General features: G+C 40.8%; 1 protein-coding gene across 5 annotated transcripts in view; it reads right to left on the bottom strand.

Annotated features, from left to right (window-relative positions):
* The window catches only part of BICRAL (BICRA like chromatin remodeling complex associated protein), an 84,831-nt gene that overhangs the window by 39,615 nt on the left and 17,485 nt on the right, over nucleotides 1–27,731 (bottom strand). For 2 of the 5 annotated variants that reach the window (XM_045869915.3, XM_054506460.2), the window contains exons 2-5: nucleotides 5,981–6,026; nucleotides 5,394–5,442; nucleotides 5,237–5,305; nucleotides 975–2,651 (exon numbers count right to left, since the gene is read on the bottom strand). In XM_045869915.3, the coding sequence (XP_045725871.1) occupies nucleotides 975–2,651; nucleotides 5,237–5,305; nucleotides 5,394–5,442; nucleotides 5,981–6,021 (1,836 nt within the window). In that variant the 5' untranslated portion in view covers nucleotides 6,022–6,026. Of the gene's footprint in view, nucleotides 1–974; nucleotides 2,652–5,236; nucleotides 5,306–5,393; nucleotides 5,443–5,980; nucleotides 6,027–6,261; nucleotides 6,281–6,537; nucleotides 6,653–6,866; nucleotides 7,014–27,731 lie in introns of those variants that run through there. The other 3 variants (XM_064597613.1, XM_045869916.3, XM_054506461.2) reach the window with 3 other exon arrangements.

Here is a 27,731-nt window from a genome sequence, read left to right as displayed (position 1 = left end):
CCTTTGACACTGAAAGTAATACACTGAATATCCTTGATCATAAATAATCTTTGTCTCCTTAGGCAATATCGATGTACCTGGCACAGAGAGGTTTTTGAATACTTGTAAATGTGGAGGAGCAAGGCAGTGGAAAAGGAGGACAAAAAAGGGTCAATCACAGGGGTGAAGGCGGGGTTGTGGAGCTGCAACTATGGGCCGTGCTCAGGATGAGCAGGAACCAGAAGCTAGAGTTCAAGGATCAGCAGATGGGGGCAGCGGGGTGGGAACCAAAGCCGATGACATTTGAGATGCTTTTCTGAAACATAGTCCTGTGGGTTTACCAACTGCCCGAGGTAATTTGGGATCCTTCCCTCAGTATGCATCCCTCTGGTGCGGGCCAGTTACCCACTGATGAGTCACACTGAGTCCCTGAGCCTTTCCTGTTGGCATTCAAGAAGCAGCCCCAACTTCTTCACCCAGTCCATAGTTATGAGCTAGTGGATTACTCCATGATGTAAGTAAACAATCTACACTAAGCTTTCATTTTAAATGCCCATAATACATTTCATCAAGTATATGTATCAGTGGGCTCTCATTGAGTATTTGCCATTTGCTGTTAGAAGTCAACTACACTAAGTGCTTTATGTGGATTATCTCATTTAATCCTCCCAATACTCCCATGGAATGGTACTAGTATAGTCCGTTCAATTGATGAGGAAAATTAAGTCTAGAGAGGTAAGTTAAGGTAAGACCTGCTCTATGTCATAAGGCTTTGAGTCAAATCCATGAGTTTGACTCTAGAGTCCCCACTCCAAACCCCAATGCTAGGATGGATAAAACATTTTAATTAGGAAGAAAAAAGGGAATCAATCATAAATTGAAAACTGGAAGTTAATAAACTGGGAGCTTAGGATGAAAATGATATTCTGTGAAATACACATTCCATTTTTCCATTCTGTAATCTTCCAAACATTCACCTGATAAAGCAAACGTACCTGACAGAAGAGCTGCTGGGTTCCTGCTCCAGGTGTGTTACTAAAGGTGCTGGTAGATTTGGAAGAAGAAACTGGAAGACGATGAGACACGCTGACGGGTACCGGAGTCCTGTTTGGCTGGGTCAGCTGGTCTCCCGTAAAGTTTGATCCTGTTGCTCCCGACTGAACCGCAGACCCAAGACTAGGATGGGCAGTGCTGGAGGAGCTGACAACAGGGAACCGACTAGGTCCTGACATGCTGGTCACCGAGGGCATGGGGGTGAAGCCAGGTCTTCCTTGGGAGACGCTGCTCTGCCCAGGTGACAGGTGTAATACGGTTGGCGATGCCTGCTGCAAGGGCATCTGTCCACTGACGATCTGAGGAGAGGCATGATTGACTATCACTGGGCTTCCAGAGGCGGCAAACGTCTGCCCAGACACTAACTGGACAGCAGCATTCTGGTTGTTCAGCATCTGCCCAGAATACGGTTGGTTGGTCCTGAGCATGTTGGAAGAGTTTCTGTTCAACATGACATGCTCTGAGGCCACTTGGCCGGAGATGAGCTGAGAAGGTTGAGTCTGAAGCAGTTGCCCATTTATGGTCTGGACGTGGTGTACCGAGTTGGAACTGACGGAAAGGCTTGTGGGTATGAGGAACTGACTTTGGGGTGTGTGAGGCTGGCCCATGGGAGAATGAATAACAATACTACCCCCAGCACTGCTCACAGCCTGTGAGGTGACCGGTTTTCTTGTGTTCTGTTGGTTTACAATGTTCACAGACATGTGCGGACCAACTACGGAGCCCGGGGGTGAGCTGGCAGAGGCAAAAGAGATCCCTTGTTGAACATGGTGCTGTTGTATTCCCAAATTGTTCACATTGTATGTATTCTGCTGGCCCATCTGGATAGGCTTTGGCTGGATATTAATTGGAACTTTATTTGAATTTGGTGCAAGACCCCTCTGTATGATGATGTTATGCACGGGTAAAGACGTCTGAAAGTTTGTGCTGTTAAATGGAACGGTGACAGGCTGTGCTACTGGACTGGAACTGGAGTTCCCAAACAATGAGTTGCCGTTAGGAGTCTGTCTATGGACCAGGAGCCCTCCACTCACATTTGATGGGGCTTGCTGCCCGCTGCCCTTCAATATGATTTGAGATCCATCTAGGTTATTAATAGTCATCATGGAAGGTTGATTACCAAATGACCCAATTAACTGTATTTGACCAGAGCCGCTAATCTGACTGCTGTTAGACAGATGCTGGCTGGGCACACTGATCCCCACGTGCTGCATAAAGCCATGTTGCACACCCACCGTATTGCTTGCAAATGATGCTCCGACAGGCACGTGAGTCACCCCTATAGGCTGCAGCGTCTGACCTGAGTAATTCGAAACATTAGAAGCCTGAGTAAAGGATGCTGATGAAGACGGATGAAGCTGAGCTTGTGCAAACTGTTGGCTTGAACCTACACTGGCATCCAAATATGCCTCTTCGGCCAGTGTCTGTTCAGTGATATTGGCCTCCTGCAAGGATTTCTGAAGAATGTCGAAAGGTTGGTCCTCACTGAGATCAGGAAGAGGAGAAGACTCAAGTTCATCTTCCAGAAACTGAAGGCTACTTGAGAGTGGCAGTCCATCACTGGGCCCTTCTCCAAGCTGGTTGCTTACAGCTTTGAGGGATGACTTAGGATCAGCATTCTAAAAGAATAAGCAGCGTGTTACCTGGCATATCGAACCTTTGAAAGAGATTCTTAAAAAAAAAAAAAAAAAAAATAATAATAATAATAATAAAAAGCACCTCACTTTTGAATAGAATAAAGCCTAACAGTCTGCTTTTCAGGTACATCTCTCCAAAGTGCTCAGCTTATTCTGATATTCTATTTCCTTAGTAATATCTAACACTGTTTCTGTTAAGTGTGCCTATTCATTGCTCTGGTAAATTATTTTATAGAAAATAGATAAATAACAGGAACATACTGATGACTACCTGGAGTTTAGCTTCATTTTTTGAGATACTGGCACACACTTGATTTTTCAGGATTGCCCCCAGTCCAGGGCTTGAGTGAGACTCAGCCCAGGGTGTGTGTGTATCCAGGAGATGGCCATGTCTAGTCCCCTGTATGACAGTAATCCGAGTGACTTTTGGGCATTCTGGGTATTGTTCTGTTAGAGGTCCAGAAGGTAGCCCAGAGTTAGCCCTGTCTTTCGAGGCTTCTCTTTGAGTTTGGTGCAAGACCCCTCTGTATGATGATGTTATGCACGGGTAAAGATGTCTGAAAGTTTGTGCTGTTAAATGGAATGGTGACAGGCTGTGCTACTGGACTGGAACTGGAGTTCCCAAACAATGAGTTGCCGCTAGGAGTCTGTCTATGGACCAGGAGCCCCCCCCCCAGTTCTAACCCCTAACACCCTAAGCAAGACTGGTTCACACAAAAACAAGCTCCTCACATAAAATGAGTGAACGGTCGTTTGATTTCTTAGAAGGAATCAGCCTATTATGACGCTTTCAAAACTACTTTCAGTGTCCTATTCAAAAGTAAAGGTCCATCAACAGTTTATTTATCGAGCACCCACTTGTGTGTTAGTTTCTGTCCTCAAGGAGCCCTTAGGAATGGGCATTCCAACTAGAGACAACACAGGCATACGAAGAAAATGGAACATGGTAAGCAAGATACACTCCACTGTCCAGCAGGTTTTTTGGGGACAGGTCAAGATTAGAAAAGAAAAGATGGTCTCAACAGCTATTTAAAATAAGGTGGGGGGGGGGGGGCGCGCCTGGGTGGCTCAGTCATTAAGCATCTGCCTTCGGCTCAGGTCATGATCCCAGGGTCCTAGGATCTAGCCCCGCATCGGGCTCCCTGCTTGTGTTCCCTCTCTCACTGTGTCTCTCTCTGTCAAATAAATAAAATCCTTAAAAAAATATATATTTCTACTAAAAAAAATTTCTACTATACCTGACATGATGGAATAGAAGTACCCAATAAATACATACTGAATGAAGCAGTCTGAAAAGTTAGAATTAATACTAACATGGAAGGAGGAGGGTTGGTAAATAAAAATCATGAACATCGAGGGGCAGGCTAAATATCTACTTTATGGGCTTCATGGCACCACATGAAGTTATTACTTGTTCAGAATGAATTTCAGAAATGCTCCTGGTTCGCAAGCCTTACCGGAGATCAGTGTTGTGACTTTAAAACCACCCCTAGCATGTGGAGGTGTCTCGCATGATAGGATCCGACATAACTTACACACACTCAAATACTTGAAAGAACTGTGCACCCCCAAGGACCTTCCGAACACTATTCCGTGTTATAGATGAAGAAAATAAAGGCCCTGCTGATAAGTTAACATTTATTGAGCACTGTACCAAATAATTTCCACGGACTAGTCAATTAATGTTAACCAACCTAGGAAATAGTTCTATTATTCTCCTGGTTTCATAAATAAGGAAACTGAACCTTACAGAGATGTAGTGATAGATCCAAGGTTACACGTCTAGTAAGTGGTAGAGTGAGGGTTCAAACTTGGGCAGTCTGACTCTGGGCTACCATCCATGATAGAGGAAGGCACTTGAAAAGATGAAAGTATCACAGGCTTAACCATAGTTATCTGGATGTCATCCGCAAGCAGGACTTCCCTATCCCCCAGAGGTCAGATTTCTTGTCCAGATGCTCCTAGAGCTTGAGAATATGAATCCAGAATGGGCAACCTGAGGGAGAAGCCTAGCTCTACAACTCCTGGCTGTAGACTTTTGAGTAAGTACTAACCTCTCTGCTTTGGTTTCCTCATGTATAAAATACTGATCATAAAAGAACCTACTTCATGGAGTTACCATGTGGATTAATGTGGTTGATCTTGCTAAACCCTTGGCGCCAAGAACATACTAAGTGCTCAGTAAGTTTTAGTCATTACCTTTTTTTTCTCGCTTAAGATGGAAATGTTTAGTAAGTAACTACAATTAAGAATAATTTCTTTAAAGCTTTGTGATAAGGTCTAAAACATTCTAATATGACTTTCTTAGGTTATCACATTTTGGAGTCATTTTAGAAAGACAGGTGAAAGCTTGGGAAAATGGCAAAGTAAATCTCATATAGCTTATCTGAGTCCACGAAGTTAAAAGGAGACAATGTCAACACCATTCAGTAGATCCTCCCTCCGTGTCAATTACAAGAGACAAGGTAATAACTCTCATCAGGCTCCAAAGGCAAGGAAAGCCTCGGTTCACAAGCCGTCAATGAGACAGAAACACTTTATCACTGGATTCAGTTTCCAATACTCACACTGGAGTTGGCGAAAATTGAATTTGAATTGGCTGCAGAATATCCTGCATTCGTCAAGTCATCATTGCTCTGCAAAGGTACAAATTTGATAAAGTGATTACTTTAACTGTAAAGAAAAGACAAAATTTGTATCTGTGATGCTCTAAATATTACTTACAGATTTATTACTAGGTCCATGTAGAAAATAGTTCAATGCTTGTGGGTCTCTGGAAAACAGCAACAAAGAAAGGAAAACAGCAAATAAATACGTGACCTATATTTGGGATTCATTTTCACTAGGGTAAAAAGAAAATGACGTATTAGCCTGAGAAACATTCTCTCCCTATTTTTAAACAATTTTATTAATCGTTTTATTATTGATTTCTTGATGTTGTTCCATTTCCTATTATCACTCATTTCTGCCTCCTGGGATTTGTTAGAGGTAAATTTAATAAAGGATGGCCTATGAACCCTGTCATATCCAAATATTTTTGTCTCTTTATTTGCTAATCCATATTCTATGTTGACTTTCATTTTAAAAACCCACCCAGTTTGTGTGTTGTTGTTTTTTTTAATTTTAAATAATCTCTACTCCCAACATGGGGCTTGAACTCATGACCCCGAGATCAAGAGTAACATGCTCCACCGACTGAGCCAGCCGGGCACCCCAAAAACCCACCCAGTTTTTAATATGCTTATTAGGTTGTTTTAGTACAGCAAACCTCACACATTTGATTTACCCTGATTTTGGAACGAGCATCTTACCCGATAAGATCAAGGAGACACGAGTCATCATCATCATCCATGACAACTATAAGAAAAGGAATAAAGAAAGTGCCGGTTAGCCAAGCAGATTAAAGCAGATTAAAGCATCAATACAACATAAAAATACACTCTTTACTTTCCTAGATAAGTAACTGTGTAATTCACGTACGTTTTTTCTCTAACATGCTTGTTTTTAATGGGATTTTTAAAATTTTGTGGTCATTCAAGAGACTAAATATTCAATTTAAATTGTTTTTATTGAACGCAAATCCTTAACTTACAAGTCAAAAAGGAATCTAGATAAATCCAAGATAGCTGGCAGCAACCCTTCCCACACAGATTCCCCAAAGGGACTGTAAACCAGGAACAGCCACTTCCTCAAAATGTATCATGAAAAAGGGGGAGAAATAATATTTTTGTTTTAGAAAAAAAAATCTCATGTATGCAGAGGCCTGTTGCGTTTTATGGCTGACTGTTTCCAAACATGGTGAGCAATCTGGATTTCTTGCCATATTTTGGCTCTCTTTATAAAAACAGAAAAAGCCAGTTCTCCCTACTTTTTGAGACAGAGGAGACACCATAGCCCCAAGCAGTTCTGCCTCAAGCTTGGCCCCAGAGGTCCCAGGTTCCTCCCCGGGCAGCAGCACCACCAACTGTTTGATTCCAAACAATCTATATCCCATCGCTAGAATCTTTAAAGTAGAAAATCTCAACCCCCAACTCCCCCCGGCTCCGGGCCCCAAGCTCCCTCTCTCCCCAGCCACCGACAGCTATCAAGCTCAGCCAGCTCGATTACTGTGCTCTGGCTGAAACAATAACCACTGGACAAGTTCCAAGAGCAGTTCTCCCCCTTTCTCCTCCCTCCCCCGAGATCCGGTAAACTTACACTAGTGATCCGACACCTGGCAACACTGCTTCGCACCCATTTCGAGCCATGCGTGGAATAATTTACATCACGGAATGCCGGGGCCAAGAGTTCTGGAGCAGTTGGAAAGGGCAGTTGTGAACGGCAGTTGGACGGAGGAATGAAATCCTGAAGAGATGCCCAGAAGAGGGACACGCCCGGAGAAGGCAGAAGGGATAATTTCTACTCAATGTTTTTTCTTGGTTGAAACTGTCATCTCCTCTCCAGTTCCCCCAAACTCCCCATCCTATCAGTCACAAGGCCAAACAAGTATAAAACTGGCTCCTGCCACATGGAAGGAAACTTGCTTCCTCCAGGAAGGGTCTGGAAGGGGTAAGTATCCCCCAGTGTGAGACCTTCCTGTTGGGGGGGGGTGAATTCGTTCAGTTGCTGAATGGCCTGGGGTGATCAGAAGTGGAACTGTGGTGGAGAGGTGAGATGACTGGTGAGACAGGAGGAAGAAGAGGGGGAAAGCTGATCCAAGGGTAATGTCCAGGCTAAAACTGTGAAAGGGGCAGCAGACCAGGTGAAATCTGCTTTGAGGACTCAGATGTGGAGTTACAAAGGAACATGCTAGCACGACAGTACTTCTGAGCAGTGAAAATGTCACAGGAAGGGAAAGCGAGGAAACTATAAGTAAGTAGATATATAGAAGTCTGTGGGAAGGGCTTCCCTTAAATCCTGATACTTAATATGGCAGAATTGCATCAGCCACAGCTCATTATTGTGCCATGAGCTTGTCTCCCAGATATCACAATCACATGGAAGAAATTGGGCAATTTCAACATACCACCAAGCCCATAAAGTGGATATTATTTCTTTACTCTGACACGACTTTTGAAATGGAGTTCCACTATATCCTTTGTAAATTATTTTTTATAGGGTTCAACAGTTTCTGGAACAAACTAAGAAAAATGTAAGTGAAAACTAGCCTGTACCGAGACCACCTTTCACAACTATCCCAGCTTCCCTCACGATTTTACACCTGTGTGAGCTCCTCTAGCAGAGGAGACATGCAAGGGTTAACACACTGAGAGAGGAAGTCAGCACCAGTCACTCTACCAAGGTGTCACCGCCACTGGGACTTTCAAGCACAGAGAACATCTGCCAAAGTTTGAAGTGACAAGCTACTCCTTGAGTAGCACAAATAAGAGAACAATTTTATAATACTGGATGAAATTAACAGCCATTGTGGAGCCTCCCCTATCAAACTGAACAGGCTGCTCAAACAGTTGACAAAACACTCCCCGAGGATGCCTGTCCCAGTCAGTGGCATCTGTCCTACCAGACAGGTCTCTGCCTTTGGGTAGAACTCCACGAGCCTTTATAGTCAGGGGTACCCTGAGAATTCTACCTTTTAAAGGGCCATACTCTTTTCTGACCTTAAACAGTTTCAAATTAAAAGAGATGACTCCTATCCCTATGTCTCCAGCTCCACGTCCGGCCAAAACATTAGTCATCCTCCGCCTAATCCAGCAGTTCTTTCCCCAGGAGGACACACGGTCCACCAGAATAACTTACCAAAGGAGAGGTGTAGAAATTGACAACAATTCGGAGTGGGAAGACAACCTGAGGATCAGAAACTAATGACTTCAAGAGTGAAGAGTTCAGTTCTCTTTGGAAAGGTTCTCCCTTTCCTTGCTGAGACTCTTTTCTCCTCAAAGTAACAACCCTGGAATCACTAAGTGGGCCTCTGGCCACAAGTGAAATTTGTAACGTGGGAAAGAGGAGTCCCCCCTCTTTTTCCCTCTTACGGAAAACCTTTAGATCAATGGTTAAAAACTACTTCTTGGCTCAGCACACTTGAGCGAGACACATTCCCCTCAGGAACAGCAGCTTAATGACAGTAGGATTTGTCACAGAGGGAGGGAGACTGTAGTTCTTACAGAATCCTGACAGGCATCCCAAGAGGTCAGAAAACACTACCCCAGACACCTGATTACCACTTTTTTTTTTTTTTAAGTAGGCTCCATGCCCAACATGGGGCTTGAACTCACGACTCTGAAATCAAGACCTGAGCCAAGATCAAAAGTCGGAAGCTTAAATTCTGCATGGTAAAGGAAAAAAACTATAAACAAAGGCAAAGACTAAAAAAAGTCCAAGAAACCTAAGTGAGAAAAATACTCCCAATTTATATCAGAAAAGGCTTTTCTCCCTAATACATTAAGAGCTCCTATAACCAAGAAAAAGTTATCCTGCAGAATATCAAAGGGTATGAACAATCATTCATTAAAATAGGAAAGTAGCCCTTAAACATATAAAAATAATCAACCTCACTTTGAATAAGAGAAATATAAATTAAAATTTCAGTGAGATACTATTATCAGACTGGCAAAGATAAAAAGGTTTGGTGAAGGACTATGCTGATCAGTAAGTGGGGAAATGGGAACTTTTACACCTTGCTAGTAAGAGTGTATACTCCATAACCTCTGGCGAGGACAATTTAGCAGTACCTTCCAAAATTTTAGGTGCACAAATCACTCTACTTAGCAAATATTTCCAAGTACGTGTCCCACAGATATTCTTGCCCATGTGTGGAAGTATATGTGTATGAGAATATCCAGTGCAGCATTATTGCCTTTAGCAAAAGACTGTAAAAGACCTAGATGTCATGGGTACGGGGTTTCTTTTTGGGGATGATGAAAATGTTCTGGAATTAAATCACTGAACTGGACACTTTAAAAGGGTGAATTTTATGGTATATAAATTATAACTTGATTTAAAGTATTAAAAAAAAACCCTAGACGTCCTAATGAGAGACTTGTTAAATCAGGTTGGTTTACCCACATAGCCATTAAAAAAAATGGGGAAGCTTACTACATAGCCATTAAAAACCGTGGGGAAGCTTTATACAAACTGACTTGGAAAGATACATGGTCAAAAGAAAAAGATACAGGGGCGCCTGGGTGACTCAGTCGGTTAAGCGTCTGCCTTCTAAGCGTCTGCCTTCGCCTTAGGTCATGATCCCAGGATCCTAGGATTGAGTCTGCATTGGGCTCCCTACTCAGCGGAGAGTCTGCTTCTCCCTCTCCCTCTGTCCCTCCTCCCCGCTTGTGTTCTCTCTCTCTCTCAAATAAATTTAAAAAAAAAATCTTAAAAAAAATAAAGTTTAAAAAAAGGAAAAGGGTACAGAACAGTGTGTACATTATAGTATGTTCAATCTTTCCTCTACCTTCTTGAACTTAAGAAAATTAGCGATAAATTTTTTTTTTAAAGATTTTATTTATTTATTTGAGAGAGAGAGAATGAGAGAGAGCAAGCACATGAGAGGGGGGAGGGTCAGAGGGAGAAGCAGACTCCCCGCCGAGCAGGGAGCCCGATGCGGGACTCGATCCAGGGACTCCAGGATCATGACCTGAGCCGAAGGCAGTCGCTTAACCAACTGAGCCACCCAGGCGCCCTAGCGATAAATTTTTAATATCCTTCTCCACTAATTCTATCATTTGTATCATGTCTGGGTCTCTTTCAATTAATTGATTTTTTTTTTCTCTTCATTACTGGTGGTATTTTCCTGCTGCTTTGCATACCTGATAAATTTTTATTGGATGCCAGACATTGTTAATTTTATGTTATTGAGTACTGGTATTTTTGTATCCCTATAGATATTCTTAAACTTTGTCTAGGACACAATTAAGTTACTTATTTTTTTTTAAGATTTATTTATTTACTTTAGAGAGAGAGGGAGTGGGGGGAGGGGCAGAGGGAGCAGGAGAGAGAGAATCCCAAGCAGACTCCGTTCTCAGTGCAGAGCCTGATGTGGGGCTTGATACCGTGACCCTGAGATCATGACCTGAGCCGAGACCAAGAGTCAGATGCTTAACTGACAGGCACCCCTCAATTAAGTTACTTATAAATCATTTGATCCTCTTGAGGCTTGCTTTTAAGTTTTGTCAATCTTCACGGCTAATTTTGCCCTATTCTGAGGCAATCCTCTTCACTTGATGAGTACTCACTTGATGTCTTATGAATTGCAAGGATTTCTGCACTCTCACAGGTAGGAACACAAACCATTTTCCGCCCTGGATAAATACTGTTTGATTTGACATATCAAACTTCTTTAAGGGGCGCCTGGGTGGCTCAGTCAGTTGGGCAACTGCCTTTGGCTCAGAATGTGGTCTCAGGGTCCTGGGGTCAGCCCCACATGGGCCTCCCTGCTCACCACTCAGCGGGTAGTCTGCTTCTCCCTCTCACTCTGCTCTTCCCCCCACTCGTGCCCTCTCTCTCTCTCAAATAAATAGGTGAAGTCTTTAAAAAAAAAAAAAAAAAAAAAAAAAACTTCTTTAAGATAAATTCCAACACAGTGACAATAACCTTAGGTTTACTGACTATAGAATCATTAACCATACAAAGCAATGTTTCTCAAACTTGGGTCTGAGAATATAATCTTGGGTGGTCTGAGTTCCCAAGTTTGAGAAACATTAACAGATTCTAGAGTCATTCAGAAATATACACACTGAAAAACTTCAGGCTCACAAAAATTGTGCTCTGAGTATTGTTTCCTCTAATCCTTTTGGGTGGTTCTCTCCCAGGACTTGGGTCTCTCCCCCACACTCCAGGTACTGACCAGTCATCAGCTGAAGACTCAGGGGTTTTCTCTCTGGGCAGCGCTCTCCTCTCTGGTACTCTGCCATGTGTTTTAGCCACTTTCACCTACCAACCGCATCAGCTCAACCCTGGAAGATGATCAGACTCCATCTGGCATCCCATTCCCTAGGCTGTGGTGTGGCAACTCCCTCCAGACAGTATGCTGGGGCAATATAGGGCACACCTCATCCATTTGCCATTTCTCAGGAGTCCCTGTCCATGCTGCCTGATTTCCCATGTCTCAAAGCCACTGTTTAATATATTTTGTCCTTTTTAAAATTTTTTTTATGCAGGAAGGTAAATCCAGTCCCCATTCCTCCATCTTGGCCCTATAGTCATGTTTAAGGTTTTGGAAAAAATCACTTTAGGCGGTAACAACAGTTTCTGTGAGTTAACTGGCATGAATTATAAGATCAGAGTTTACTGAAAGGGGGGTAAAAGAGGAGAGTAAATCATACAGTTTTATCCCATGCCTCCTTTTGTTTTGTTTTGTTTTAAGGTTTTATTTATTTATTTGACAGAGAGAGAGAGATAGCAAGAGCAGGAACACAAGCAGGGGGAGTGGGAGAGGGAGAAGCAGGTTCCCCGCAGAGCAGGGAGCCCGACGTGGGGCTCGATCCCAGAACCCTGGGATCATGACCTGAGCTGAAGGCAGACACTCAACGACTGAGCCACCCAAGTGCCCTGCCTCCTTTTGTTTTCTACCCTGAAGAATAGCTTAGGGAAAGAGGAAAGCTGCTTCTTTAATTCCAGTCTTTAACACAGTTGGTCAGTGGCTGAAAACAATATTCATTACTCATTTAGTAAACATCTAGCACCTACCATGTGCCAGGTACTGTTAAGGCTGGGACTATCACATGAGCATGACATAAAATGTAATAATAAATGTAAACACACGTAATATTTTTTGTAGGACTGTCAAAGCAATGCTGGAAAGTGAATTATTGTGTTTTAGCAAATGGTTTTCCAATGAGTGTCATGATCAAAAAGCTATGCCATAGAATAGCCACTTACCCAGGGCAAGTAACTGTTTGTCAACTAAGATATAAAGTATTCTCACCTTACTCCTTTTACGCTATTGTAATTGTTACCGGCTGTTAAATTTTATAATTGTAACACAGTGTGAAACCTTCTGGCATGGTTCCTGACTTTAAGGTACTCACTTGCTTCTGGAAGAGAGACATTCAGTAGTTTATTACAATGTAATGTGACAAGTGCTAAGAGTTTTTGGCAGGGGTTTTCAAGCTTCTTCAGGTGAAGCCCCGGGGCTTTTTTTTTTGGTGACATAATAGAACATTTTACTAGAAAAAAAACATGATGGTATTTTCACAATTATACCCATTTGCAATAAGAAGGGTCAAACGTAACATGATGGGCTCTGAGTTTTTCAGTTATTATTCAACAAAGAACTGCCGGCATTTTCTCATTGGCTATAGCTTTCTAGCAGCAATGAAGAGAAGGTAGAAAAGACTAAGAAATATTATTAGTAGAAAAACTTGGGAATTTAAAAATTCCTCCATCAGAAAAGATGCTGGGCCTTGGTTCAACTCACAAGATGCAGAATTTGAAGGCCTTAGAGCTGCTTTAATTCCCACTTAGAATAAGGTAGGGCAGAAATAAACCTCACATAATAAGCGATCCAGCTGGCTACACAATGTGCTATACCATGGGGGGAAGAGTGGCCAACCTCAGCGGGTCAGGGCCAATTCTGGCAAGGCTTTACAGAGACTGGGGACATATGGGGGAGAACACTGAATTTGGAAACCAAGGGCTTGTTTTAGATATCTGACATTGACCTAACTACTGTGTGTTACTGACAAGCTCCAATCTCTCAGGGCCCATTTTTCCATCTCTAAATGAAGTGAACAGCCACAGCTATGATTTTTAAACTCTGTTCCCTGGTGACCTAGGATTCTCCAAGGTGTCCAGGAGCTTTCTTGAAGGTCTGTTGGTCAGAGAGACACTCTGATACTCCCACTTCTCCCCTTCATCTCAGTGACTCAATTCTTACTCAACTAGGAGAAAAAGTTTGAAAACCATTTAACTGGGGTGTCTGGGTGGCTCCCAGTCGTTGGACATCTGCCTTCGGCTCAGGTCATGGTCCCAGGGTCCTGGGATCGAGCCCCACATCGGGCTCCCTGCTCGCCGGAAAACCTGCTTCTCCCTCTCCCACTCCCCCTGCTTGTGTTCCTGCTCTCGCTCTCTCTCTCTCTGTCAAATAAATAAATAAAATCTTAAAAAAAAAAAAAAGAAAAGAAAACCATTTAACTTATCCAACTCCCAGAATGCAGTGGTTTGTGCTGTGTTGTGAAAGAATGATCATCACCAGTGGTCAATTTGAAAATGAAAACCCAAGGATCCGTAGATAGCAAGGCATTCATGATTATTTTAGCAAGCGACAGAACAGTGATAAATATAGTTTGACAAACATATCAAACTTCTGGGGCACCTGGGTGGCTCAGTCAATTTAGCGTCTGCCTACAGCTCTGGTCATGATCCCAGGGTCCTAGGATGGAGTCCTGCATTGGGCTCCCTGCTCAGCGGGGAGCCTGCTTCTCCCTCTCCTCCCCACTCGTGCTCTCTCTCTTACTATCTGTCACTATCTCTGTCTCTCTCTCTCAAATAAATAATCTTTAAAAAATAATATCAGACTTCTTTAAGATAAATTTCAACACAGTGACAATAACCTTAAGTTTACTGACTATAGAATCATTAACCACACAAATCAGTGTTTCTCAAACTGGGGTCCGAGAAAATAATCTCAGGTGGTCTGAGTTCTCAGGTTTGAGAAACTAACAGATTCTAAAACTGTCCAGAAATATACACACTGAAAAACTTCAGGGCTCATAAAATTGTGCTGAACATGTTTGCTAAAGATCTCTCAAAATCAGGGTGCCTGGGTGGTTCAGTTGGTTAGGCGACTGCCTTTGGCTCAGGTTATGATCCTGGAGTCCCAGAATCGAGTCCCACATCGGGCTCCCTGCTCAGCGGGGAGTCTGCTTCTCCCTCTCACCCTCCCCCATCTCATGCTCTCTCTCTCTCTCATTCTTTCTCTCTCAAATAAATAAAATCTTAAAAAAAATAAAAATATTTTTAAAAAAACTTCTTAAAATCTTAAGATCCACTAGGAATCTATAGATGGAAGACCTGTGCACACATTGATGCAAAGATGGTCCTGTGGAAAACCTTTCCAGGCCTTTCTTCTTCATCTTCCTTCAATCTCAGTTGCCAATTGTGTGCCAGGCTGGGGGATCCCAGGTCTAAACAAAGGAGGGCATCAAAAGAGAGTGTTGGCTGAGTCCCAAAAGTCTTTGCTGAATCTAGATTCAGAGCCAGGATGGTTCAAGAGGCACCAAACTCTGAAAGTAACGAAACCCTGCAGCAATGGAGGCTGCTCTTAACTCACACTGCATAGCTCAGAGTGGGAAAGAGCTATGAGTATTAAGTTATGGCTCAATTATAGTGGACTAACAGACTAGACTGACTTCAAATTTAAATGTTACTAATAGACTATCATCTAGAAATTAATAGTATAAGACAGTATTATAGTGCTACCCTCAGAAGCAGGGATCTTGTCATATTCATTTGCATATCCCCAGCAAACAGCAGATAAATAAGTATAAGAAATAGTGAATAAATATCCAGGGTTTAAATATAGCACAGCTGTGTTTTATGCAAGGTTTGTGTTCCCAAAGACCTTGCATAATTACTCACATAATTCTAGATTAATCCTGACAAAGAAATTTGCAATTTCCTAGAAACAATCAACATTGAAATTTCATAATTCCTGATGGAATATATATATATTCCATTAAGATTTTCAGATGTAATAATGAAATTGGGGTTATTTTTTTTTAAAGATTTTATTTATTTATTTGTCAGAGAGAGCGAGACAGCGCACAAGCAGGGGGAATGGCAGGCAGAGGGAGAGGGAGAAGAAGGCTCCCAGCTGAGCAGGGAGCCTAATGCAGGGCTCAATCCCAGGACCCTGGGATCATGACCTAAGCCGAAGGCAGACGCCTAACCGACTGAGCCACCCAGGCGCCCCGAAACTGGGGTTATATTAAAAAATACCCACATATCTTTTAGAGATCCATACTGAAATAGGTATGAATGAACTACTATGATGTCTAGGATAGATTCAAAATAATATAAAGTTGGTTACTGAAAACATGGAATCCTGGTACACTAAAACTAATATAACACCATATGTTAACTACACTGGAATTAAAATTTTAAAAAATACATACAAAGAAAAAAGCCTAAAAGGAAATATAGTACACCAAACCAAACCAAACCAAACAAAAACCCACCAAACAAATCAAATATGGAATCCTGTTCCCCCAGTCTCTTCCAGAAGATTCACCAAGAATCTGGGGTTATAATAGGGTTTTCTCTGTGACCCCCTAAGGTTGGTCACTCTTTCCCTCGTGCTATAACACATACTCAGGCAAATTTCAGGCAAATTGGGGAACTTATCAGATGGGCCCTGCAAACAATGGCCTCAGGTCAGCTCAGAGACACAAATTGAGGCTCCTTACTCTTCAAACTCAGGGGCAGGGTTCAGTTTTTTGGTAATTTGACTGAAGGAAAATGTCATAGGTGAAATCTTATTTGGGAGTGTATTACTCTAGACCACCTTCAGTACCACTCTTTCCACTCCTTGCCATCAAATAATTCCTTTATTTCTTCCTTCCCCTCCTGACTGCATTTACTTGTATTTACATTCAAAAGTCAGCTCCACCAGCTTCACTGATAAACCTCAGCACCCAGAATAGCACCTGGCCCATAATCGGAGCTCAATGAACATTTAAAAAATTTCTTTCTTACCCGCAGCTTCATTGATTTAAGTGTAAGTTTAAGGTGTACAGTGTGATGTTTTGATATATATGTATATTGTGAAATGATCACCCCAATAAGGTTAGTTAACACCTCCATCACCTCACATAGTTACCAATTTTTTATGTGGTGAAAATATTCAAAATCTACTGTCTTAACAAATTTCAAGTATACAATACACTACGGTCACCATGTTATGCATTAGGTCCCCAGAACTTATTCATCTTATAACTGAAAGTCTGTACCCTCTGACAAACATCTCCCCATTTCCTAGCCCGCAGCTTTTGGCAACCACCAGTCAACTATGTTTCCACAAGTTTGACTCTTTTAGATTCTGCCTATAAGTGAGCCCATATAGTATTTGTTGATCTTTGTCTGACTTATTTCACTTGGCTTATGCTTATGCCCTCAACGTTCATCCATGTTGTCACAAATGGCAGGGTTTCTTTCTTTCTTAGGGTTGAGTAATATTCCATTGCATGTACGTGTGTGTTATGTGTGTATGTAAAACAATTGTTTTATCCATTTATCCACTGACAGACACTTAGGTTGTTTCTATATCTTAGCTATTGTGAATAATGCTACAAAGAACAGGGAGGATGCAGATATCTCTTTGAGACAGTGACTTCATTTCCTTCCGATATATATCTAGAAGTGGGATTGCTAGATCATATAGCGGCTCTATTTTTAATTTTTTGAGCATCCTCCTGGAATTAAAATTTTAAAAAATACATACAAAGAAAATATAGTACACCAAACCAAACCAAACAAAACGAAAACCCACCAAACAAATCAAATATGGAATCCTGTTCCCCCAGTCTCTTCCAGAAGATTCATACCCCAAGTAATATTAATTGTTCACTCATTTGTATCCCCAGAGCACGTCTGACGTGTTACTAGCATCTGACAGGTGTATGACAAAACTGTGTTTTTCTGATCCCCTCGTTAGCTGACAAGTTCCATGAAAGCTGGGGCAGTTTCTTTCCATCTTTGTATTATTAGAGTTTAGTGCAACGCCTGATAGTTTCCCCATATTGGCTGCACCAATTTACGTTTCTACGAAAGTGCACTAGGGTTCCCTTTTGTCCACATCCATGCCAACATCTTTTTTTTTTTTAAGACTTTATTTTTCAGTAATCTCTACACCCAACATGGGGCTCGAAATCACAACCCCGAGATTAAGAGTCACATGCTCTACTGACTGAGCCAGTCAGATACCCCTTGTCTTTTTATAATAGCCATTCTAACAGGTATGAGGTGACATCTCATTGTTGTCAGTGAACATTTTTCTAAATGAATCTATCACCCTTTCCAGTATGTTGGCCATAAGATGGCAAAACCTCCCAACAGGATCAGGCACACCAGGGAAAGTGTGCTCATTCCTTTTTCCCTAAAACCTACTTCAGTTTTCCAAGAAAGTATGCTTATTTTGGAGAACAGGTTATTCCTATGCAAGAACAATCCAAAGTGGAAAATAATTCTACTTAAGCCTAGAATTAAATAGTCGTTTCCCACTATTCCCCTACACTCTATTCTAGCCAAACTGCCACTCTCCTGCCCCCAGGAGACAATCTTCTTACCTGAAATGCTCTTCTTCCTCTTCCATAATCTATTCAAATCCCATCCATTATTCAAAATTTACCTTGAATCTACCTCTGTGAATCCTTCTCTGACAACCTTGGGCGGTCTTTAGGAGTCCCTAGCTAGAATTCTAAAAGCCACAACCATGCCTTTTGACACTGATCAGTCATTGCTCTCTATGATTATCTTCATTATGCCTATCTTTTGCTCTCAACTAAAGCACAACCCAAATTAAAGTAAAAAGAGTCTAGAGTGCTTTGAGAATACTGATGAAGAGCAATGTATTCGAATGTAAATATAAGTAAGTCACCCATCTCAAAGCTGAGCAACTTTTAAACTGCATGGTTTTTTGACATCAGTGAACTGGAAATACTGGCTCATTACAATAGGTTCTAGTTTCATTTTGAACCTCTACCCACCCGTTGGCCCTTTGCCATCTTGACCACTTGATATCCCTCAAAATTACTACATCACTTTTTAAATTCTTTGGCTTTGCACCTATCTTTTTGAGAAGACAAAAAGACCTTCCCACTCACCTCCAAGTGGTCAACTGATGATGCCTGTTTATTTTTTAAGGCTTTAAGTAAAATTACACTGCCTCTCTTTTTTTTTTTTTTTAAGATTTTATTTATTTATTTGAGAGAGAGAGAATGAGAGAGAGCACATGAGAGGGGGGAGGGTCAGAGGGAGAAGCAGACTCCCTGCCGAGCAGGGAGCCCGATGTGGGACTCGATCCTGGGATTCCAGGATCATGACCTGAGCTGAAGGCAGTCGCTTAACCAACTGAGCCACCCAGGCGCCCTGCCTCTCTTTTTTTTTAATCCCCAAGTAATATTAATTGTTCACTCATTTGTATCCCCAGAGCACGTCTGACGTGTTACTAGCATCTGACAGGTGTATGACAAAACTGTGTTTTTCTGATCCCCTCGTTAGCTGACAAGTTCCATGAAAGCTGGGGCAGTTTCTTTCCATCTTTGTATTATTAGAGTTTAGTGCAACGCCTGCTATAAATGTGCCTAGTAAATGTCTTTTACTCTACTGAATTACTTTACTAAGATTTTGGTCTAACTTTTCTAAGGGTGATGTCAGTTCCTTATTATTTAGTTTCCAAAAATAGGCAGCTAGGCTACACACGAGCACTTTTTCACATCATAATGCACAGGATTTGGGATGCAGGGCTGGGCGTCCATTGCCCAGGACCTGCAGGCTTATGCTGGGCCCTTATGCATCTAGCCTGGCATTCCTGCTGGGAAGAAAAAGCCATGAGAAGTCAACTGACTCCCCATCTCTGCTCCAGATCAAATGACTCCATCCCTGAGGCATAAGGAAGTGTCATTTTCTAAGATTCATAGGGCAAAAGATTGCGTATCCTCCCATAATGATCTATTTAGTATTAAATACACCTCCCTCAAACAGGGATTTATGTACTAAACATAAATATAAAATAATCCCTTGGAGTCCCCAAATCTTTAGCACAGTAATTTATTATATTAATAACAGTTGCGTTCCGTAAAAGTCTAAGTCAAATAGTCTCTGCTACAGCCATGTATGGCTTTGTGAGGGCACCAACACTGGACTTTACAGGAAAGAAAAACTACTCTATAATGTAGGAAAAAAACAGATGCCCTGCCAAAAACGTTTTTATAATTTACTGCATTTTAAGAGTGACTGAACATTTTGATGACTATGGAAAACAATATACAGGAAATGATTGACAAATGATACAAAGAAATGCTGCTATCCTGATTGCTATTAAATATTAAATAAAATGAAATTGAAACTATCTTTGTGATAAATCACAGTACTTCAGTACATAGAATAGTATGTATTAAAAAGATGAGCCAGTTCTCTCTGGTTACACTATTTCAGTTAAAGAATTCTTGTATTTTACTTCCAAATAAAAGGTGAGTTTCTGTTTTAATCATCGATTGCCACATTTATTACTTCCTTCCACTAAAAACGGTCATTTAGGGACTTAGCTCCAACGACACTCTGACCTAGGGAGAGGAAGCAATGCCAATGTTGAAACTAACCACCCATAAAGATGACAACCAAAAACACGTTAGCAAAACTTTTAGGAATAGGAATTAAAAACTAGAAGCACCAAAAGCAAGTCATACTTGCATCCTCTTCATAAAAACAAAATACCTGAATAGTAAACAGAAACTGCGCTGATATTTTTCCCTGACTTTAGTTTTATTCAGAAAAATCTGAAATCTTTTTTTAAATGAAATGGAAATGTATCTAAGTCATTTGTGTTCTTCCTCAGGGAAAGGGGATTTCTTCCAGAGAACATTTTATTTTTCTTTTGTTTTTTAAAAAGATTTTATTTATTTATTTGACAGAGAGATAGAAGAGCACAAGCAGAGGGAATGGCAAAGGGAGAGGGAGAAGCAGGCTCTGCACTGAGCAGGGAACCCGATGCGGGACTTGATCCCAGGACCCTGAGATCATGACCTGAGCCGAAGGCAGACACTTAACCATCTGAGCCACCCAGGCGCCCCCAGAGAACATTTTAAATGAAGTAAAAGCAAAAACCCTACCAATGTGACTTTTTCTACTTTTGAAAACAACGGGTATTATTATACAGTACCAGTCACAGCAAAGAGTAAAAGGGACAGCTGTTTGCTTTCCCATCCCACCGTCAAGAATTCACTAAAAAACAGTGTGGTAATAATTAAGCTATTAAAATAAAAACTAATGAATCTTTCTCTATATTTCCTCAAATATAATAGGACACTATTGCTATCCGTCAATGTAGTTTGTATGTATTATTGTCCCTATGTATACGACTGCTTTTAAAAGATACTTTGAAGGGGCAGTAGTTATAAGCAAAAAATATTTATTAGTAATCTGGTTAAAGTTATTATGCAAACTCTTGACTCTCACTGCTCTCTCTCAATGAGTAACATTCAAAATATTTTGGTTTTATGGTATGTTCCAAGAAAAACAAGCCCTATAAAAACAACTAACAATATTAACAACAAAATTCCATTTTACGAAGTCAACGATGGTACCAAGCAAGAGATGTCCAGGGTCCCCTCTTGTAAAAGTGGACTCACAAGGAAGATGTGTGCACAAAAGCAATTATTTAAGGAGAAGAAAATGAGAGAAACATTTTTAAGCTTAAAAATGATTTAAGGGGCACTTGGCTGACTCAGTCAGTAGAGCGTGTGACTCCTGATCTCAGGATCCCGAGTTTAAGCTCCATGTTGGGTATGGAGCCTAATTTAAAAAAATAATTTAAAAAACCCAAAATGAAGAAATATTTTTAAAAAATGATGTAAGAAAGAATATGAATATACATGTAGCATATTATTCCAAACAAGATTTCAGTTTCTACAAAAATTTTAAAGTTGAATTAATCTCATCTTTCTATATTCCATTTAAGAGACATAAACTTCAGGGTGCCTGGGTGGCTCAGTCGGTTAAACATCTGCCTTCGGCTCAGGTCATGATCCCAGGGTCCTGGAATCCCAGCCCCACGTCGGGCTCCCTGTTCAGCAGGGAGCCTGCTTCTCCCTCGCCCTCTGCCCCTGCTTATGTTCCGTCTCTCGTTGTCTCTCATCTCTCTGTCAAATAAATAAATAAAATCTTAAAAAAAGAGAGAGAGACATAAACTTCTATCTGCTGTAAAATCTTTTGTAAACCCTAAGAAATGCCATGTGAAGAGAATTTATATTTTTACCTACTCCTATCAAAAGACCATAAGGAACAGAGTTTCAGTTGGAGAAGATGAGAAAGTTCTGGAGAAGGATGGTGGTGAAAGTTGCACAATATTGTGAATGTCTTAATGCCACAGAACTGTACGTAAAATGGCTAAAAGGGAAAACTTTGTTATGAAAAATTTTTTTAAATAAAAACAATAAAAAATAAAGCATATATGAATATTCTTACAAAAAAAAAAAGACCATCACTAGTTGTAGATCCATGATCAAAAAACCCTTTTATTTCTGGAAAAGCATTCTCCAAGCTGACAATTTTAGGACAGATGCTCACTGAAGTGAGATGAAGGACCCGTGGCTCATCAGTTAAAATTAACCCCAGTAAGCAAAGGGATGAGAGAAGTTGAGGCAGTTTACCCCACAACTCCTGACAGGCACCAGATGTGGCTGTGGGAAGAAATCTCCCAAAGGAAGGAGGAGGGTTCTTGACCCTTTGTGTGCCTTTGGCTGTCTGTGAAGCCTATGGGTCCCTTTGCAGAGTAATATTTCAAGGTGCATAATACATGTAGGATTTTTAAAAATACATTTATTAAAAAATAAAAAATACATTTATAGAAAGTATTTAAAAATTATGATAGGGTTGTATATGTGATTCTTCGTCAGTGTGTTCATATACAAGATTTAGTGGTGAGTCTAGTAACTACTGTCATTTAGAATAGAAGACAATAATCTTTCCAGATATCTGCAAACGTAAGGGGATAAAAAAATATTTCTACTAGTAACAAATTCCCAGGCACTGTTGTTTTTTTTTTTTTTAAAGATTTTATTTATTTATTTGACAAAGAGAGACACAGCGAGAGAGGGAACACAAGCAGGGGGAGTGGGAGAGGGAGAAGCAGGCCTCCCGCGGAGCAGGGAGCCCGATGCGGGGCTCGATCCCAGGACCCTGAGATCATGACCTGAGCTGAAGGCAGATGCTTAACGACTGAGCCACCCAGGCGCCCCTCCCAGGCACTGTTAATACCACTATGGTCTGTGGCCTTCATTCACAGATTTAGGAAATGATAAATTTCACTGGAGTCTAAAGAAAATAACGTGCAATTTTTTTCATATCCAAGTTCATGGTGTACCCTCCCCACGATTCTATCCACAGATCTGTTAGGGGTCAGTCCATAGGGCCCTTGCACATTGCTAGGGCCCAGGGCCGTTGTTCAACATGAGAAGTGAATAAACTCAATCCAATAACAAACAATGGGATTCTAAACATCTGAATATAATCCACAAGCTATTTTTATGCTTGCTAAGCACGGACTGGTTATTTCTTTTCTTTTCTTTTTTTTTTTTTTAAAGATTTTATTTATTTATTTGACAGAGAGAGACACAGCAAGAGAGGGAACACAGGCAGGGGGAGTGGGAGAGGGAGAAGCAGGCTTCCCGCCGAGCAGGGAGCCCGATGCGGGGCTCGATCCCAAGACCCTGGGATCATGACCTGAGCCGAAGGCAGACGCTTAACGACTGAGCCACCCAGGCGACCCCGGACTGGTTATTTTAAACACTGTTTGGTGTAATTTTTGCAATGCAAAGATGCTGAAGGTGCTGCCAGATACACAGGATGGTAGCAGTAAGCTGTTGATTCAACAGTGCAGAAAGGACACTCTTCAGTATCACCAAAGTTATCAAAAAACTCCTGGGTAAGAAAGATCAAGTAAAGCTAATATTTTGTATGCTCAGTGGAGAACAACAGAAATACATTTTATAACTTAAAAAGCCTAAAACTGCACTGGAAAAGCTCATCAAATTCTCAGCCTTGGACCAGAGTGAGACACAAAGGCAAATTTCATCTGATAAATATGTAACAATCTTCTGGAAAGCTTAGTCAAAATTCACATCTTCATTCTCCCAAACATCCAGAGTGGAAGACAGGTATATAAATAAATCACATACTTTTCTAGTTTTTATATGAGTGCTTGGAACTGAATGACATCTGAATTAACACCTTTCTCTATACTCACTTCTAGGCTATACAGCTATAGATTACTGAACCCTCAAATAAGGGAATCAGGTAACTTATAGACAGCCTTTAGTGGTCTAAGAATAAAAGACTAAATTTACTCTTAAGGACAACTCACTATGGTTAATAATAATAATAATAATAATTTTAATAATTGTCCTTAAATAATAAAATAATAATAATTAACAGGCTCAGCGGGAGCCTGTTTCTCTCTCTGCCTCTCCCCCTGCTTGTGTGCTCTCTCTCTGTCAAATATGAAATAAAATATTAAACAAAACAAAACAAAACAAAACCACATCATTCTCAAGGTGGCAGTCACATGTGCAAGAACTGAATGTTAGGAGAAACTGTCTAATGATTTAGAACCCAGTTCCATCTTCGAGATATCTGTGCCTACAACACAACCCTTTTCCTCAGGAAAGAGATAAAAACTTTTCATTTAGGTTGACCATATCTTATATCACTTCTGGGTCATTTAAAATAGGACAGGCCCATCCAAACAGACATTTTTCCAAAGAAAACATACAGCTTGCCAACAGACACATGAAAAGATCCTCAACATCACTGATCATCAGGCAAATGCAAATCATAATCACAATGAGGTATCACTTCGAACCAGCCAGAATGGCTAGTATAAAAACAGACAAGAAATAACAAGTGTTGGCAGGTGGGGAAAAGGGAACTCTCACGAACTGTTTGTGGGAATGTGAACTGGTACAACCACTACAGAAAATAGTACAGAGGTTCCTCAAAAAAGTAAAAATAGAAATACCATACAACCCACTACCCAAAGAAAATGAGAACATACCTATGTTTACTGCAGCATTATCTGCAATAACCAAGACATGGAAGCAATCTAAATGCTCACTGATAGATGAATGATGATGTGATATATAAACAGACACACACACGTGCACACGTGTGCACATTTGACAATATTACTGAGATCTTGCCATTTGTGACAACAACATGGATGAACCTAGAAGGTAGTATGCTAAGTAACGTCAGACAAAGAAAAATACCATATGATTTCACTTATATGTGGAATCTAAAAAAGCAAACGAATAAACAAAAAACCAGCAACAGACCCATAAATACGGAGAACAAACTGGTGGGTGCCAGAGGGGCGTGAGTGGGGGGGACGGGCAAGATGGGTGAAGGGAAGTGGGAGATACAGGAATAAGTCTCGGGAGTAAAAGGTACAGCATCAGGAATACAGTCAGTGGGATTGTAATAGTGTTGGCTGGTGATGAATGGTAGCTACGCTTGTGATGAACACAGCATAATGAATAGAGTTGTTGAATCACTGTGTTGTGCACCTGAAACTAATGTAACACTGTCAGTTATACTTTAGTAAAAAAAGATAGGACAGAACCACAGCTCCATTCTTGCCATTATAAAGGACATTCTTTTGGACAAATTAGAATAATTTTTTCTTGCTTCATTATGTCTTCACAGTCTTGCCTAAAGAACACCCTATTTCCCTCTCTAAATATTTAAGTTCTTAGATTTTGCCTCACTGAGTAAAATTATTTCTCTAGGAAGGTTTGTCATTATTCAACTTTTTCTTAAACTTTTTTTTTTAAAGATTTATTTATTTGAGAGAGAGAATGAGACAGAGAGAGAGAGCATGAGAGGGGGGAGGGTCAGAGGGAGAAGCAGACTCCCTGCCAAGCAGGGAGCCCGATGCGGGACTCGATCCCGGGACTCCAGGATCATGACCCTGAGCCGAAGGCAGTGGCTTAACCAACTGAGCCACCCAGGTGCCCTTTTTCTTAAACTTCTAATAATAGCTTGCAACTTCTGTTAATGATTCTCTTAACATCCATATAATTTTTTTTTAAGAAAGCACAATAATATAGCATGGTATATTAAGCAGTACCATTATAATTTATCATACTAATGATAATGAGGCCTGGATTCAATGATTATTTATTTATTAGGTAAGCCTTGTCCTAGAGGGTTAAACAAATATAATAATATGTCCCAGCTCTCAAGTAGCTGATAATCTTATTAGAAAGGCAAGACCTACATCTGAAATAACTTTCCAAACTACAGAAAGCATTAACAGTATGCATGAAAATAAACATATACTAGTATGGATATTTACAGTAATATTAAGCCCCTTTTACTATTAATTAATATCCCAAGGCACATGAGGTAATAAAAATTGTAATAGCAGGGGCAGCCTGGGTGGCTCAGTCAGTTCAATGTCTGCCTTTGGCTCAGGTCATGATCCCAGGGTCCCGGGATTGAGCCTCATGTCAGGCTCCTTGCTCAGCAGGGAGTCTGCTTCTCCCTCTGCTCCTCCCCCACTCGTGCTCTCTCTAGCTTGCTCACTCCCTCAAATAAACAAAATCTTTTAAAAAAATTGTAATAGCTAACATTTACTCAGTGCCTTCCCTCTGCCAGGCACATCACACAGTTCTAACCCTTCCAACACAATCCTGGCAGGTATGCACTATTACCCCAATTTTTACAGAGAATGTAAGATGCTTGTCCAACATGGCAGAGTCTGTAAGTAGCAAGATAGAGGTCTGAACTCAAATCTCTAATTCCCAAGCTTGTGCTGCTTCTCATCTCTGTGGGTGGAATCATGATTTTTGGAAGGTTTGATTTCTAGAAATGTTTCCCATGCCAAAAGATAGCAATTGAGAATCTTAAAACATTTTCTCCCACAGCAAAAAACCTCACTATCCCATCAATTAAAATTCTACAATTTTAAATCAACTAGTTATATGGTATTTTTGCTGAGAAAAGTGAAGCATATTATTTTAAACTGATCACTATAAAAAGGTATGCATGAGTAGGGAGAAATATATTGGCACTGGCCTGTAGAAAGGAGCTTCGGGAACACGGGCTCAGAGTAGCATTTTACAGTCTTTTCCATGTAGGACTGCAGGTAAAGGAGTTCTTTAAACAAAAAAGGATGGCAGGGTTCCATAATGAAACTACTTTGGGAAATGCTAAGTATTATATATATTTCTTGGTAATTCATAATGCATATCAGACCTCTTGCTCTTTAAAACTCAGTTTCATATGTTGACTTTGCCACAGAGCCCTCCTTTCTCCCCCAACTCCACCCCCAACACTTCTAAACTCCTAGGTCTAGAGTAGCTCAGCTATCCAACAGAAATGTGTCAGTGAGAGCCACATATCTGATTTAAAATTTCCTAGTAGCCAAAACTTTTTTTTTTTTTTTTAAGATTTTATTTATTTTACAGAGAGAGACACAGCGAGAGAGGGAACACAAGCAGGGGGAGTGGGAGAGGGAGAAGCAGGCTTCCCACCGAACGGGGAGCCCGATGCGGGGCTCGATCCCAGGACCCCGGGATCATGACCTGAGCAGAAGGCAGACGCTTAACGACTGAGCCACCCAGGCACCCCGTAGCCAAAACTTTTTAAGTGTAATTAATCTTAATATATTTTATTTAGTCCAGAATATCCAAACAATATTTTGAACTAAATGGAAAATATTAATATAAATATATTAATTTAATATTTTAATATTTATTTAATCATTTCAACATGTAATTAGTATAAACCTAATGAGATAGTTTACATCCTTTTTTTCATACAAAGTCTTTAAAATCTGGTGTGAGCTTTACACTTCGAGCATATCCCAACTGGTGCTAGTCACATTTCAAGTGCTAGTGGCCATGATATTGGATAGTCCAGGCCTAGAGATGTTTACAGAATTTAGTGTCAGTACAACACTGGGTTAGGGTGTCACTTTCCCCTTGTTAGCTCTTATGGATAGCCACAAGGTGGAAATCTTTGAGAATTAAGAACAGCTAAAGTGGTATGAATAATATTTACCCTAGTTATTTACATAAGGTGTCCCAGAGGTTTTGTAGTTTTTTTTTACAGAAGGGAATGGAGGGAGGGGAGTTGCCATAACCCTTATTTTCACCAGAATATAACCCTGCCCGCCATACGTACATGTGCAGATTTAGTCTGAAATAAGAAAAAAGTTGATCATTAAATAGACAACCCTAGTCTAGTCACTGGACTGAAATAATCCTAATCTAAGAAACAAAGTTAATGTTACATGCCTGTCACATATTTAAATACTTTAATATATGTTTCTAAAAATAAGTTATTTCTCGCTCAATGGGTAGAGCATGTGACTCTTGATCTCTGGGGTTGTGAGTTCAAGCCCCACTT

This window comes from Mirounga angustirostris, unplaced genomic scaffold, assembly GCF_029215605.1.
Source record: "Mirounga angustirostris isolate CCGP_5_RB_7025 unplaced genomic scaffold, mMirAng1.0.hap1 SCAF_8, whole genome shotgun sequence".
NCBI lineage: Eukaryota > Metazoa > Chordata > Mammalia > Carnivora > Phocidae > Mirounga > Mirounga angustirostris.
The sequence above is the reverse complement of the archived record's forward strand: the minus strand, read 5'-3'. Positions and strand labels throughout refer to the sequence as shown.